The sequence below is a fragment of the Rhinolophus hipposideros genome, assembly GCF_964194185.1.
Source record: "Rhinolophus hipposideros genome assembly, chromosome: 9".
Taxonomy (NCBI): Eukaryota; Metazoa; Chordata; class Mammalia; order Chiroptera; family Rhinolophidae; genus Rhinolophus; species Rhinolophus hipposideros.
In genome coordinates this window covers 53509649-53525430 of record NC_138055.1, presented here as the reverse complement: position 1 = coordinate 53525430, position 15782 = coordinate 53509649, and the positions used below count along the sequence as shown (strand labels likewise).

General features: G+C 54.4%; 1 protein-coding gene across 6 annotated transcripts; it reads left to right on the top strand.

Annotated features, from left to right (window-relative positions):
- Positions 1-889: 889 nt before the first annotated feature.
- SPRYD3 (SPRY domain containing 3) lies at positions 890-15613 on the top strand. 6 transcript variants are annotated; one of them, XR_013994059.1, is made up of 13 exons: positions 890-996; positions 2439-2585; positions 3587-3662; positions 4122-4246; positions 4567-4702; positions 5765-5950; positions 12242-12391; positions 12836-12893; positions 13521-13640; positions 13725-13897; positions 14224-14417; positions 14905-15013; positions 15405-15613. XR_013994059.1 is itself a non-coding variant. In XM_081060759.1 (11 exons), exons 1-11 carry the CDS (start codon positions 920-922, stop codon positions 14356-14358), a joined length of 1383 nt encoding a protein of 460 aa, XP_080916885.1. In that variant the 5' UTR covers positions 890-919; the 3' UTR covers positions 14359-15613. The 6 variants fall into 6 exon arrangements, 1 of the variants encoding a protein (XP_080916885.1); XR_013994060.1 differs by having other exon boundaries at positions 15359-15613; XR_013994061.1 differs by having other exon boundaries at positions 14905-15613.
- The last annotated feature ends 169 nt before the right edge of the window (positions 15614-15782 follow it).

Here is a 15782-nt window from a genome sequence, read left to right as displayed (position 1 = left end):
TCTAGCAGAGACGGATCTACATACAGAAGTGACTTTAATAATAAAAGTATGATTGTAATAAGTGCTATAAAGGAGGTACAAACGACATATGAAAATACAGAGGGGGGAAAACCTTCCTGTCTGGAAAAGAGAGTCAGCGATGGGAAGAAATTGCGGAGGTCCTCCCCAGAATGGCAATAAACAACCTTTAGTAGGTGCTCGGTAAATGTTCGTATCCCTCTACTTTTCCCATTATGACTCCCGCCCAACTTTCCTTGTCACACCAAACGCTTATGTTCCTGAACAGCATGAACGTTTAATGCCAACTGTGCTTTTTGCATTTGAAGTTCTGTCCTCCTAAAATGGAATGTCCTTCCCACAATGAGCCAAAGGTGACGTGAAATGGAGCTCGGGAAACTATAAAGCACATTAGGTAATAATATATAGCCCGAGAGACTATAAAGCATAGGGCTACATTAGGCGCACCAACTATGGAGACCAGCCTCATTCTCTTCATCTGCAAAAAGTAAGATTCATTTCATAAAGCTGTTGAGTGCATTAGAAGCACATTCTCACAAGCTTTTGGCATGCTGTCTGGCACAGAGCGAGCGCTTGGGAAACACTCGCAATATTTGTGGGTACGCAGCAACCTCCTCCGCCTGCCCCGCCCAGCGCAGGAGCCATTCGTTGACCGCCCAGTCAGCGCCCACGCTGCCCAGCGCGGCGTCCGCGCCGCCATGGAGCCGCCTTCCACCCTCCCGACACCCGGTTTACCAGACCCGGCCCCGCTCAAGGTACCCGGTTCACCGGGCCGCGCCCGACCCTGCCTGCGCCCTCTGACTGGCTCTTGCAGGTGACTGTCATCCTAGGCCTCTTTGGATTGGTCGGCGGTGTTGGTGGGGGGCGGGCCTCTGGGAGCGTAGAAAGGGCGGGGACCCGGATGTGTGTGGTGGCGGCGGCCGAAGAGCTAGAGGGCGAGCTGAGAGGCCTATGGATGAGGAGGACGCGGCGGCCCCGGTAGGCGGGGATCGGGGGCGGGGTCCCGGAGGTCTCGGGTCTCCTCAGAGTTTGAGGCGGGAGGCGGGGGTCCTGGGCTGGGGCTCCGCGCTCATGGGCGGGGCCTTGTGCTCCGGACTCGGGGCGTACCCCCTCTGGACCCGCAGCCCGGTGCGGGGCCTGGGGAGACGGCGTAGTCACACTGACCGGCTGGCCCCCCTGCGCTCGGGTCTCGTGTGAGTGGCCAGGCCGTGCCCGGAGTGGAGGTGCGGCCGCTGCTTGCCGGTGCCACAGCTGTGGGGTTGGGGGCAAGCAGATGCTCCGCTGCCCCGCAGGTGCCTGTCCTGCTGGGCCACGTGGTGGCCTCTGGCTGCTAACCAAGGGTCGAATGCGCCCATTGGCGTTGCAGTCAGCCCAGCTGCGGTTTAGTAAGCACCTACTGTGTTCAAGGCGCTGTCAGGCCTTGATGGAACCCGCCTACCAGAGTTTGTGGGCTGGGAAGAGAAAAGTTCCTCACCTTTTCCTCACCTTTGGCTCCCAGGAAAAAGGCATTCATTCATTCATTCATTCATTCATTCATTCACTCATTCATTCATTCATTCACTCATTCATTCATTCACTCATTCATTCATTCACTCATTCATTCATTCATTCATACGTTAGCACAGTGGGTTTAAATACAGGGAAATCCACCTTCACTGCTACCATCTTAGTGGCTGCCATCTCTCATCTGAACTGGGGCGACAGCCGAGTTGTTGGCCACTCTGGCGCTGCTGCTGATCAGTGCTCCAACCCCTAGTCTGAATGGTCTATGAGACCTGATAAACCTTAAGGCCATGTCATTTCCTGGCTTAAAGCCCTCCACAGGTTTCCCATCACACTTGGGATAAAACGCAAACTGGTCACTATGGTCTAGGGTCTTGGCCGCGTCTCACCCTCCCGTATATTCTCTCCATGATCCCTGCACACCAGCCACCCGAGCCTTTCTATTTCTCTACCATGCCAGCTCCCTTCCACCCCAGGACCTGTGTCCTGGCTTTCCCCTGTTCTTGGAGTGCTCTTTTGGGGCTTGTCACATGCCTGGCTCCTTCTCCTCTCAATTCAAATGTCCCCTCCTCAGAGCGAACTGCTTTAAATAGAATTCACCCCAAATTCTTTATCAGCTCGCCCTGCTTTCTCCTCCACTGACATTCCCATGTCTGTTAACTGTCCTGCCTCCTTACGTTAGAATGGAAGCCGTACTAGAACAAGAATCCCATCCATCTTATTCACAGTGTCGCTAGCACCGAGAAGTGCGCATAGTAGGAGCTCAATAAATGTTGAATGAAAGGATGGGGATCGTTGAGGTCGATCTAGGCACTTGGCTTCAAGTTCAGTGCCTTCCCCACATTCTGGATCAAATAGGCTGAGGTGCTTTGCTCAGGGCCCTGCTTCCTCCTCAATCCCCTGCTCCCCACCTGCAGGTTTGTTCTCATGAACAAGATGGATGACCTCAACTTGCACTACCGGTTTCTGAATTGGCGCCGGCGGATCCGGGAGATTCGGGAGGTTCGAGCTTTCCGGTATCAGGAGAGGTTCAAGCACATTCTTGTAGATGGAGACACTTTGAGGTGAGTTTAGGGGAGTCTTTCTACATTTTTCTTCTTGTGCCAGATCTTAGAGATGAAAAAGGGCTTTTTCAGAGGGAGAGGACTGTCTACACTGCACTGGGCGGGGAATGCTATTGAACTTGAAGTGCTTTCTGAGTGGAGCAGTGTGTGCTGCTTCCCCCTGCCCTCTCGCTGCGTGTGTGTCTGGGTCACTATCCTGGTCCGCAGTGGAAGCACTCGTGTGAGAGACAGGAGGCTGCTGGGGTCTCGGGAGTTGCCCAGGTGCCTTGCTGAGAGGACCCCAGTGGCTCTGTGGGCTGTTTGGCTCCTCTTCTGCCTGGATCTCACAGGTTGCCTTAGATGAAGAGTGGCCATTTCAAAGGCAGTGAATTTTTTGTTTCAGGAAGGACAGTCATTTAGTGCATCCTGATCTCCACCTTCCAACCCTTCAGTGTGTACATTTGTGTTTATTTTGTCTCTCTTTTCTGGCTTGAACCTCTTCCCTGACTCCTTCAGAGCCTTGCTCTCTCACAAAGTTGTCACTGAAGGTGGGAAAGAAGTAGTTCTATTTAGCCTGGAGACAAGAAAGCTGAGGAGTGGGGACTGAGTAACTCTTCCAGTATCCGAAGGGCTTTGGGACAGAGGATAGAGGCCAGCCATTCTCCAGCTCCGCTGAGGGCAGAGCCAAAGGAAAGGGGCTGAAGCTGCAACACGAGGGATTGAGGTTAGAAAGGGGTATGAGACCCCCTAATAGGCAACCAAGGTTGCCTTCTTTTCCCCCTGGAAATGAAGAAGCCAGGCTTGCGTTGGTCCGGTGTGGGTTGGACCTTGACTGGAGGCAGCAGGGGGAGTGAATGACCTCAAGTATCTTGTTATGGTGTCTGCGCAGATGTCCTGAAGTGTGGCTTAATGGGTTCTCCTCTCTGCTGGCCTTTGCAGGGTGGGGGTTGGGAATGTTGAAACTCTCCCCACAACTCCTGGGCTAAGCTGCTAATGGATTTCCCCACTCGTTCTTCCTTCAGTTACCATGGAAACTCCGGTGAAGTTGGCTGCTATGTGGCTTCTCGACCCTTGACCAAGGACAGCAATTATTTTGAGGTGGGCAGAGCAGGGGGTGAGATCCAGGGAGCTTTTTCACTAGATTCATGATCTGGGCCTTTTAATTTTCCATCAGGGCTGTCCTGTTGGCAGGGAAAAGGGTGCAGGATGGCATGGTGCCTATGTTGAGAATAGGTGCCCTGGAGTCCTAGCACCCTGTCCCTTCTGCTAAGTAGACTTTGACCCATATGCCAGATTTTGACCCATGTCCTTTCCCACCCCCTAAACCAAGGATCTACTTCATCTCCTATTTCTTTCCATCTATTGGAAATTATTTTTTCAGTAATCATGGTAAAGTAGACCTTCGCTCTCCTAGTTGTCCCTCTAAGTGTCCTCTGTCCTTTCTCTGATTCCCATGTCTGTTGTCTCAGCCCGCTTTGATGTCTGACTCCCCTTGCCTGCCCCCCTAGCAGTTCCTATTTCCCATCCCTACTAACTGCCCTGCTGTCCTCCCTCCAGGTGTCTATTGTGGACAGCGGGGTCCGCGGCACCATTGCTGTGGGGCTGGTCCCTCAGTACTACAGCTTGGATCACCAGCCCGGCTGGTTGCCTGACTCTGTAGCCTACCATGCTGATGATGGCAAGTGAGTTGTCTCCTGGGGAACCTGACCCCCTTCCTGTGGATTTAGGACTCTTAGATACAACAGACTGCCTCAGGGTAGCTTTTGCCATCCCTTCACCTATCTTGGGGTGTTTTCATAGACTTTTCGGATCAGGACAGAAAGGTGCCTGGACGGCTACACTGGGAGACTTGCAGGCTTAGAGGGAAGGGTGGAGCTCACGCCAGGACATAGGTAAGATGCTGCCGCAGAGTGGGAGCAGCAAGACGAAGCCTCAGTATCGGCCCTGGGGAGAAGTTTGGAGGCGCAGCTTGGGTGCTGTGTCTGTGCTGCTCTGTCCATAGGCTGTACAATGGCCGAGCTAAGGGCCGCCAGTTTGGGTCCAAGTGCAACTCTGGAGACCGGATTGGCTGTGGCATTGAGCCTGTGTCCTTTGATGTGCAGACTGCTCAGATCTTCTTCACCAAAAATGGGAAGCGGGTAAGTGGTAATCCCAAGTGGGACTTCAGCAGCTTGAGGCTGTTTAAGAATTTGGGAGTAGTAGGAGTCTGCTGGTTGGGCTTAGTCCCCATCTCCTTTGGTCCACGGGCTTAGTCCCCATCTCCTTTGGTCCACGGGCTTAGTCCCCATCTCCGTTGGTCCACGGGCTTAGTCCCCATCTCCTTTGGTCCACGGGCTTAGTCCCCATCTCCGTTGGTCCACGGGCTTAGTCCCCATCTCCGTTAGTCCACGTGCTTAGTCCCCATCTCCTTTGGTCCACGGGCTTAGTCCCCATCTCCGTTGGTCCACGGGCTTAGTTCCCATCTCCTTTGGTCCAGCGTCAGGTTCTCCTGAAGTCTCCTGTGTGTAGAAGACATTTCCCTTGCCCAGGGGAAACTGGGACGTTACCTAGATGACTGATGCAGAGGGCAGTTAGTGTGGTGGAGGATGGCCAGAAATTGCGGGGGACACAATTGGGTGATTTGGGGGAGGGCTTTGAGCAGGAAAAAAAGAGATTATGGCCTGGCTGCATATGCTGGATGCTGGAGGTACTCTTTGGGTTTTCCACTTGGATACTTTGAGAATACGTCCTTCCTGTGTTTTATTTTCCTTGTTTCACTTCTCTTTCCCTCTTCAGAGAGAGTCTAGTAGTGATGAAGAGATGGGAGAAGAGCATGTAGCAGAGAGAGCCCCCCAGCTTCTTTCTTTTCCTACCCAGCTCCATCTCCCACCCTGGGAATATTGCTTCCTCAGGCCTTGGCTGAGATGTCCTGCTCCCTCAGCTTCTAGGCCTCAGCACTTTCCTGCTCCAACACACACTCACTCGTACAAAAAGTATTTGGCAGCAAGTTGAGAGACTTGTGTTTGCCTTCTAGCTGTGTGGGTACCTTGCTTGGCCAGGAGTACTTAGCAGCTTTTTAAATTTTTCTGTCCCTCCGTTTTTCTGTCTGTCAGTGTGTGTGATAATTATTCGTTGTATCATCTCAAAAGTACTCTTGTGAGAATTAGAGGAGTTCTAGAAAAGTGAGCCAGAAGGCAGCTCCTTTCCTCCCTACACTGCAGGTGGGCTCCACCATCATGCCCATGTCCCCGGACGGGCTGTTCCCAGCAGTGGGCATGCACTCCCTGGGTGAGGAGGTGCGGCTGCACCTCAACGCTGAGCTGGGCCGTGAGGATGACAGCGTCATGATGGTGGACAGTTACGAGGATGAATGGGGCCGCCTCCATGATGTCAGAGTCTGTGGAACCGTAAGTAAGAGTCAGTGGGGCAGTAGGGGGCTGGGTGGGGAGGGCCGGGCAGCACACCTGCAGGCCACGTAAGTATGTCTGAATTGCTTAGAATTGGGGGTGAAGACAATTCTGTGTCTTTTGTTGGGTTTTGGGAAATGGGAATTTTAGCAGGGTAGCCTGGAGCCTTGACATGATTCTGTGAGTCCAGATCTGTTTTCCCTTTTGTGTTGATTCTCTTCCCTTCTTCATTTGAGAGCTTTACTCTCAGAACAAGCAGTAGTTCTCCTTTTCTTTCTTTGCTTCCTTCAGTACCTGCTGCCCTTTGCTGCCCTGCACACCTGCCTTTGAGAGGTTGGGGCTGATTGGGAGGCAGGACGCCTGGATTTTCCTTTGGGCTGAATCTCGACTCAGGCTTCCCATTCACCATGCAGTGGGGCAGGTGTGTGGTCACAAGTTCCATTCATGTAGGGGAAGATTCTTTGAGATCTTTTTTTAATCAAGTGTCAATGTCAATCTCTTCCCCCTACGTTTTATAGAGGATGAGAATAGAGGCACATGAAGCTTCAGTGAGAAACGTTGACCTCAAAGCTTGCTTTTTTATACATCTTACTGTCATACCTGTTTTAGTGTTTCCCTTGAGAGAGGGAAATTCTTCATATCTACCCGCTACACCTCGTGCTGGATTGGGAGTGAATGGATGCTGAGTCAGGGGTCTGGCCTGACCTCCAGTGGGCTGCTCAGGCCTCCCACTTTGAATTGTCCCTCTGCTGCCCTCTTGCACCCGGCTCAACCTTTTCTCCACCCTCTGGCCTTCTCACCCCAACCCAGGCTGTTTTCAACTCAGCCTTTGATAGCAAACAGAAGCAGTGGGGGGTGGGAGTGGATTATGAGCAAGGCCCCCCCTTCTGGAGTTCAAGGTGAGTCCAACTCAAGGTGTGCCCCCCTGCTGCTTCTGACACTCTGCACCTCCTTCTGACACTGGGGTCCAAGGACTACAGTGGCTATGAGCCAGGAGGCCTCCCATGCCCACTCCTTGACCCTCATGTCTTCCCTTTCCACCATCATTTTGACAACATCTACAGAGTTGAACTTGGGACTGAGCCAGGGCGATGTTCCAGCTCTCATCCCTGACCTCTCCTCAGCAGTGTTTTCCTGGCATCCTTTCCCTGCCTGGACCTGTCCCCACTCTGCTCCCAGCTCCTCCCAGGCAATCTTTTCTAATTGATGCAGAATCCTGTAGACATTTATAAATAGCCTTCCTTCCTCTCTGCCTTTCCCCTAATGCCCTCAGGCCGCGTGTTGAATACTTTTTTCTTTCTTAGACATAAGCTGTTGAGTTTGGCTCTTCTCTCAGACCCTCACCCCAGCTTGTGACAGCTGGCAGGGTGGGCACACGACTCCCTGAGCACTTGCTCCTCTGGGGCAGACTTGGGCATGTGCTTCCTGAGGGACATACACCTCTCTTCTAGTCTCAACTACCCCACCTTTCAAATGATAGTGACTCACCCCGTTTCTTCCATCCCTTTGGTCCCCCATCCCTACGTGTCTCTCGGCCTCCTCTCGTTTGTCCCTCTGACCATGCACTGCATTCCTGATCCAGCGATCAGATTGTGTCAGCCCGAAGGAGCCTGGGAGAGGTCATCTGGGCCAGGCCTGTGCCTCCTAGTTCTATGCTTAGCACAGCTCTTTATCCTCTTTGTCCTTCCTGGGTTTTCCATTCCTCTCTGTGGGGAGCCCTTACCTGGGACCTCAGACTCCTGCTGTTGTTGAAGCCTATTTTTCTTGCCCTGAGCGATGTTCCCAGGAGAGCAACGTTTCAGAACCACAAAGGGTGGGGAGAGGCTTCCGGGCATCCAGTCCAGGGTTTGTCAGTGCGATGGCTGTGATGGGCAGGATGTTCAGCATCTCAGCTCCCAGACACAGGATGCTAGTGTCCCCGCCCCCAGTCATTGTGACAGCTGCATATTCCTAAACATCCTCTTGTTGTGCTGTTGATGAAAAAACAGCCCCAGAGGAAAGTGAAGAGACTTGTTAAAATGCCAAAAAGTGAATTACCGTGTTTCCCCGAGAATAAGACTGGGTCTTATATTAATTTTTGCTCCAAAAGATGCATTACGACCTATTTTCAGGGGATGTCTTATTTTTTCATGTACAACAATCTACATTTAATCAAATACAGTCATGTCATCTTCTTCTGGAACATTGTCATAACATACTACTAAATGCGTCCATCTGGCTGACGATCTTAACTGGAGCTTATTTTCAGGGTAGGTCTTATTTTCAGGGAAACACGGTAGTAGCAAAACTAAGCCCATACTCATTCTTGGCCCCCTCCGCCGCTGCCTTTCCTCTGTCTAATGTGTGCTGCTGTTACCTTCTACCCAAGCCTGCTCTCCTGTAGCCGGTCATCTCCCCTCCTCCTGTCCCCTTCTCCTAAGATGAATCCGGACTTCTTGGGCTTCAATTCCCACTTCCCTGGGATTCTCCTGTCTGATTTCTTCAGCCAGGGTCCCTCTAGGTGAGTTTATTTGGCTTGGAATTCTTTTACTCCTCGCCTTTTCTCTCAGTTCTAGAGTCTCAATTATCCTCTCTTCTCCCTTCTTACTGGTTCCTTCCATAAAGAAGAGCAAATTCAATTCCTGACCTCTTCTTTTCTCTCCAACATTTCATTATAAAAAATTTCAAACATAAAATTGGAAAGAATAGTACAGTGAGCACCCATATACCCACTACTTAGATTGAACAGTTGTTAATTTTTAGTCAGGTTTGTTTAATCTTTTTTGAGTGGAATTCTTCTCCTGTTTCCTGTGGCCTCAGTTTCCCCTCCTAAAGAGTCCCCCCCTCCCAGAGCTCTGAGGGTGGTGAAGCATTGCTGCTGCATTGCTCAGGGATGGGGTGTTGCCCCTCACCTCCCCCCTTCAAGCCTTGCAAAGTGAGGTAATGAGTGGAGGGTGGGGGACAGCCGGTAAAGCTAGGAGATTAGACTCCTTCTGTCTTTGTTTCCTTTTCATAGCTCCTCTGACAACTCCTTAGTGACCAGGCAACAGCTTTGGTATACAAAGGGGGGTGACTGAGGCCTCACCCTCCCAGGGGTCCTTCATGGACCCAACCCAGGAGGAGACCGTGTTGGGGCCTGAGCCCGCGGTGGGAGGCCTGCTCTTCGTTCTTGTTGCAGCTGCTTCTAGGCCCTCAGGGCACTGAGCCCTCCCTTGCTCCTGTCAAGAAGGATTAGGGTCTCTGCTGGCGAGAGAGAGACACAGAGGGCGGATCCCAGCAGGAGAGCAGAGGCTGAGAAGGTGCTACCGGTACTGGGAGGGGGTGGGGTACAGTAGGAGCTCTGCACTCTGGTCTGCAGCCTCCTCTGTGGCCTGGAGTCTACCTGTTTGGCCTCGCAAGGCTTTGGTTGTGTGTGGAAGGAGGCAGGGGGCTTGAGAGCCTCAAGGAGAGGGTTCCCCTCCCCCACCAAAGATGTAGGGGAACATTCCTGCTGACTGGGCATTGTTTTCAGAGAATCACGCCAGGAGGACAGTTGGTCGGTTGGGGTAGAGTCATCCGGGCAGTGGTCCTCTGTCCTGGGGAGACTGTGCTCAGTTCCAGGAGCCAAGGACCCATTCTCGTGGGAGGCAAAGGCTAAGATGAAAGATCGTTTCTTTCTTTGTGACTGGCCCTCCCAGTCTATCATAGCTTTGGGGTGACTTAATGTTTAGGCAGCACTAATATGTTGGCATGTCCCAGTATAATCTCTATTTACTGGTTTCGGGAAAGGCAGAAATGTGGGTGTCAGACTCTGTGCTGAGCACTTGACACCCACTTCATTTAGTCTCTCACCTGTTTTTGGAGATGCAGGTAGTAGTATCCCAATTTTACTAATGAAAAAACTGAGGCTTAAAGAAGTGCAAGTCACTTGCTCAGGGGTTAGTGGCTAGTAAGTAATTGGAGTGAAGGTTTGAACTCAGGTCTGTTTGATTCTCTTTCAAACTAAGAGGCGTCTGAGGCACAGATTAAGGGACCAGCATCAAGCTTCTAGCAACTGACTCAAGGGGCTAAACCTCCCATCTCCTCTAGGTTCCTGGCAGCCCTAGTCTGAGAGGGGGAGGAGTGGACTCAAGCAAGGACCTCAGAGAGGCCAAACTTCCTTCTACCCCACCCTTCTAAGTGCTCTGAGAAGGCTCTAGAGTGCTTGAGGGGACTTTGCCCATGAGCAGGAGAGTGGATCCGAGAGGCCCAATGAATTAGGGTGGCTTCCACGCTGGGAGGTGGGTGATGCCTCTTGCCGAGGGCAGCTTGTGCAGGGACCTAGTCTTGCAGGCCGTCAGCGGTCTGTCTGAGCTGCTCTACAGAGAGGGGGGTGGGGTTAGAGCCCCGTGTTAGTGTCCATTGTCCTCGCCCTCTAGCTTAAGGAAGTACCCCAGCCTATGCATAGATAAAACTTCAGCTGCCTCTTCAGGGCTGAGGCAGAGGGAACCGTAGGACCGGTTGTTCCCAAGGATCAGGCTCTGGATCTACTCCTGTCACTTGGCTCTGAAAGTGGAGAGCACTATGTTTCCTACACCGAGGCCAGGTGGATGGAGTGTGTGAAGGGCAGCTGTGGGATCCCCCCCCAGTTCTGCAGTGCTGGGGGGGGAGTGTGGGCTGGGGGCTGCTCGGACTGGGTGGGGTGGACGCTCGTTCATGTGCAGCGAGCCGCACCCCTCCCAGCTTGTGGGGAGAGGCAGGAACCCAGACTGAGCAGAGAACAGGCAGGGGACCATCAACAGAACTCAAAAAGTAGGGGCCTTCATTAGTGCCCAGACATTCAGGTGGTGCAGGGGACCCCTTGCTGATGAAAGCAAGCCGTGTGTACACTGGAGCAGCCTGCGCTAGGAGTGTAAACAGGGGAGAGCCAGTGTCGCCCAGGACGGGTGAGGCTCTAGCTGTAGGACGGAGCCAGCCTGGCTGTGCAGTTCGATGGTCTCCATACATCTCTGGCTTTCCCCCTGACCACCACCCCCACCTCTCCCTCCAGTTCTCTTTGGTGAGGAGGGGAGGATGGACTGGCGGTGGCAGGGCTTTGGGGATCCAGAGCTGAGAAGTGGACGAAGTTCCTTTGTTTCCTCTCTCAAGGAGGTGGTGAGGACGCAGGCGCTGCCTCTGCTGAAGACACAGAGGCTTGCTTCCATGCTAGTGCGGGCGAGCGTAATTCCTTTCCTGTTCAGGCAGGAGCTCTTTGAGGAGTGAGAGGCCCGCATCCCAGGGCTTGCCAGGGATAAGTGGAGAAGGTCCCCAGGGAGTACGTTTTCTTCAGTGCTGGAGGGGTGGGAAGGTAGAAGAAAGTCTTCAGGGGCAGTTTGGCTCATTAAAAAGGGATTAAGGAATCCCAGGTGATGCTGAGGGTGGGGGAAAGAGGGATGGGGTTGAGTCATAGGCCCACTGTTACCATGACAACTGATAAATAGATCCTCCTAGATTGGGGGTTGCCGCCCCATCATGCCCAGGCAGGACCACTGTGGGACTGAAGAGCCCCAAGAGCCCATCAGTCATCTCCCCTCTCCTCCCACCTCCACACCTCTGCTCCAGGTTGAAAGAGCCAGAGAGGCTGGGAACAGGGAAGCCTGCTTTCCCGGGCTTCGTGCTGCCTGCTGCCCTCCCTCATGTTAAATGAAGGAGTAGAGCTGGCCCGTCGGGGGTCCCTGACTCCCCTCGGCACCTCCCTGACCCCAGCTCTGAACAGCTCTGTTCAAAGCCAAGTAAAACAAAGACCTGAGAAATTATGTCAGTCCCATCCCGGGCCAAATTGGCTTTTGAACTGGTCTCCCTTCCCCCAAACATCTCGAGTTGGCACCTAACCTGTCCCCATGAGGCCCCCTGAGAAGGTCATCAGGTTTCTCCTCAGCCTAGTCTTCCCTTCTCCTGTTCTCTGTGTTTAGGGGCCCTGGATGGCCCTTTCCCAGCAGGGTTGTTCAGGGAAGTGATGACACAGCCTAGAGACCCAGAGTGTGGTTCCCAGCACTTTGCCATCTGGTTGTGGTGCTTGCTCTCCCTGTCTCCCCAAAGCAAGGAGAAGGTCTTTGGCTCAGCAGGCAGGTGGGAGCAGCATTCAGCAAAGGGCTCAGCCCTCTGGCTTACGCTAGCACCTTTGCTCCCCCCCCCCCCCCCAGTTCTCCAAAGGCTGCCGAGAACATTGAGGCCACACTGTACACCTTTGGGACCATTTCCCTTTCCGCCAGGGTGTTTTGTGAGCCACAGGAAAGCGGTCCCTGGGCTGCCTTGGGCCCAGGTTTCCAGGGCAGCTCTCAGCCCGCCTCCTGCTCCCCTGCGCTCTCTCCACAGCTGCTGGAGTACTTGGGCAAGGGCAAGAGCATCGTTGACGTGGGGCTGGCTCAGGCCCGGCACCCACTCAGCACCCGCAGCCACTACTTCGAGGTGGAGATTGTGGACCCTGGAGAGAAATGCTACATCGCCTTGGGGCTGGCCCGGAAGGTGGGCACCAGTGCTGCTTTTTGCCTGTGGAGCTGCTCAGCCCAGGGGCTGTTGGGATGGGGCTGGGAGCTCTTGGGAAAATCCAGGGGCCAGGCTGCAGAGGGAGGCTCTTAATCTGAGGCAGAACACGGCTGTGTGTGTCTGCTGTGTAAAGGTGCAGACCCCAGTGACCTAGGAGCTGGAGAGTGTTGCGACTGCACCACACGCTGAGCTCTGGATGTGGGCTTGGGGTCAGCCTGCAGCCCCGGCTGGGAACGCGGAGAACCCTCTCACCTTCTCAGCTGCCCCTGCAATCTCAAATACCTGAAGGAGAGAAGGCTGCAGGGGTGGTGAGCAGCCGTCCGGGTTGTAGCCTATTTCAGAAGATTGGAGGTGCAGACCTAACTCTCTCCCAGTCTGTTTTGTGTGTGGTACCACAGATTATCATTTTTCTTCTTGATGCAGGATTATCCCAAGAACAGGCACCCTGGCTGGAGCAGAGGGTCTGTAGCTTATCATGCAGGTGAGCAGGGGCTGCCCTGGGGAAACGGGGCTTGTAGAGGACGTAGGGTACAGGGACATCCGTTTCCGACCCCTCACAAGTGGCTTCCCTCCAGCATCTGGCTGGAGAGACTTGTCCCTGCTGCCATCTACTTGCCTCCCCAAGCTTCTAGTGCTTTCTTCTCATCTGTGTTTCCCCTGCCAGCCCTAAAAGCCAGGGGAGCAGAGCAGGGACGGGTTCTGGGCCCTAACTGGACATTCCAGGCCTCTGAGTTGGCTCCTCTGTGCCCTTCCTGCAGATTCTTCTTTTCTTTTTTGGTCGGCTCCATTTCCTTTGGGGTTTCTTTAGCAAGGACTAGCCATGAGTCCCTGGTCCCAGCTCTCCCTCCACTCCCCAAACCCTTTCCTCTCTCTAACCAGCTCCCTGAGGAGTCTCCTCTTTAGCCCCAGGAATGGACAGACTTTGTGTCTTTTTTTAAAAAAATCTCATGCTCTCTTCCCCCCCTGTCTTTGTTTCACCCTCTGTCTTTGTTTCACCGCATCTCCTCCCTTACTTGGGGCCAGAGAGGGAGGTAGGGAAGTGTCAGCTTTACTCCTGGGCTGCTCTGGGGAGCGTCAGCCCTTCACTGTGTGTCCTCGCCTCCAACAGATGATGGGAAGATCTTCCATGGCAGTGGTGTGGGGGACCCCTTTGGGCCACGTTGTTACAAAGGGGACATTATGGGCTGTGGAATCATGTTCCCCCGGGACTACATTCTGGACAGTGAGGGTGAGTGGGGTGTGGGTGGCCAGCCAGGCGGTCGGGTAGAGGGTGGGGCAGAACCACAGAAGCTCAGGTTGCCGGGCCTCCTAGGTGACAGTGATGACAGCTGCGACACAGTGATCCTGTCCCCAACTGCTCGAGCTGTCCGGAATGTCCGGAATGTCATGTACCTGCACCAGGAAGGGGAAGAGGAAGAGGAGGAAGAGGAAGACGAAGAAGATGGGGAGGAGATAGAGCAGGAGCATGAGGGCAAGAAGGTGGTGGTGAGTGTGGAGGGTTTGGGGTGGGACCAGGGTTCTTGGGCCCGCGCGAGGGCTGGCGTGAGTGGGAATAGGCAGTGGGGCCGGGAGGGAAGAGGCGGGGGGCGGGGCTGCGGTGGGCGCCGTCAGCTCTGGGTGGCAGCGCCCAGCTGCGGGGACTGGGTTCCAGCCTCAGCACGCCCTCTCGTGGTCGCTTCGTGCATCGCCCCAAGTCCCTGCAAGTGATGCTGGGAGTTGGGACCGAGTGGTGGTCAAGCCTGGGAGCTCCAGCATCCTCAGAGCAGAGGCCAGAGCCGCCGGCTCCACTCTTCTCCCGCCTCCACCCCCAGGTTTTCTTCACTCGGAATGGCAAGATCATCGGGAAGAAGGATGCTGTTGTGCCCTCTGGCGGCTTCTTTCCCACCATCGGGATGCTGAGCTGTGGGGAGAAAGTCAAAGTGGACCTGCACCCCTTGAGTGGCTAGGGACCTCTCCCATACACCCGCCCCTTGACAGGACCCTCCCGCCCCCTTTACAGGACCAGGTACCCAGTTTATGACTTCCCTGAAGATTTGTTTACCTGGCAGGCCCCAGGGGTGGATAGTCACTCTGCCCCAACCAGATCCGGCCCCTGCCAAGCCCTTCTGTGCCGGTGCCACCCCTCTGACCCGTCCTGGGCCTGAGTCCCTGGTTGGACAGGAGCAGGCCCAGCCCAAAGAATGATGTTGCTCTATCAGTGGGTCCCACTTGCGTGGGTCGGTGGGCTCCATGTCCTTGCTCGCCACTGGCCCTGTGAGTGGAGTGGAGCGAGCGCCCTGTCTCAGCTGCTATTTGGGCCTGAGGCTTTATAGAGGGCGGAGCAGAGACGGCCTCTGCCCTGCTCACCACAGTATTTCTTGCATTTTCTCTGTTTTGTTCTGTCCTCATGGTGTAAACCAGTTGCTGCTGTCATCCCCCCTGGCTGGGCTAGGGGGCTGTCTTAGGCCCTCTCTTTACTTCCATTGACTACTGTCCCTGCAAAACTGTTCTAGGGTCTCTGTTCTTTCTCCTGAGAGCTGGCTTTCTCCCTCACCACCTGCTCAGGCACCCTAGTTCCACAAAGAATCTGAGTCTCCAGCTCCCCAGGCGGGACACACATAAGTGAGTGCCCACTGTGTGTTTAATGGCGTGAGAGAGGGGCTGTCAGGTGCAGGGGGGGGGAGGGGGGTAGGGGGAGGGCTTTTGCTTCTATCTCGCCTCTGCCATCCTTCGCCTACCCATGGCACCCTTGTCCCTCGTTTCCTGGGATGCAGGCTGAGACTCCAGAGCGTGTCTCTCCTGCTGTGGAGAGGGCAAGATCCCAGAGCCCTCCCTGTGTCCCAGAGGGCAGCTCGGCCCCTCACTCCCCTTCGTCCCTCTCCCCACCCCCAGCTTACTGCCTGTGCCAGTTGCCTGTTTTGCTTCAGTGTTTGATTCTAGCACTTACCTGTGTCTTCCCCCTCCAAGCCCTCCTGTCTCCTACCCCTTTGACCCCTGACCCCTCCCCATACAGTGACTTCTCCTGGGAGGAAGAGGGAGCAGGAGCTGTTGGCCTTGGTTTGCACAGAGCGGGTAGGGCTTTGGGGAAAGGGGGAGCTGCCGTGCTGCTGGGGCTCCCCCTTGGGCGCTCCCTTCAGGCCCTGCACTATAATGTTTGAAATGTATGTACAGACAGAGATGTTTATACCGCCAATAAAGATGGAGTTTCCGTATTTATCAGCACAGCCGCGACATGGGAGTCCTTTGCCAGTAGGTAGGGCTGGGGACAGGGCTGGAGGTGGGGGCAGCTTGCTCACGGGACGTGGACTAATGTGAGGCCAAGCAGGGGCCTGTGTACGTTCCGTGGACCTGGCTCCGGGCCTGGGACGTCCCCAAGAAACGGGCACACCCC

What these genes read in the sequence shown, in the direction of transcription:
- SPRYD3 (XM_081060759.1), top strand. Translation starts at nt 920, where the DNA reads ATGTGTGTGGTGGCGGCGGCCGAAGAGCTAGAGGGCGAGCTGAGAGGC. An exon ending in GTAGATGGAGACACTTTGAG is followed by an intron (nt 2,586 to 3,586) that starts GTGAGTTTAGGG and finishes TTCTTCCTTCAG; the next exon opens with TTACCATGGAAACTCCGGTG. An exon ending in CCTTGGGGCTGGCCCGGAAG is followed by an intron (nt 12,392 to 12,835) that starts GTGGGCACCAGT and finishes TTCTTGATGCAG; the next exon opens with GATTATCCCAAGAACAGGCA.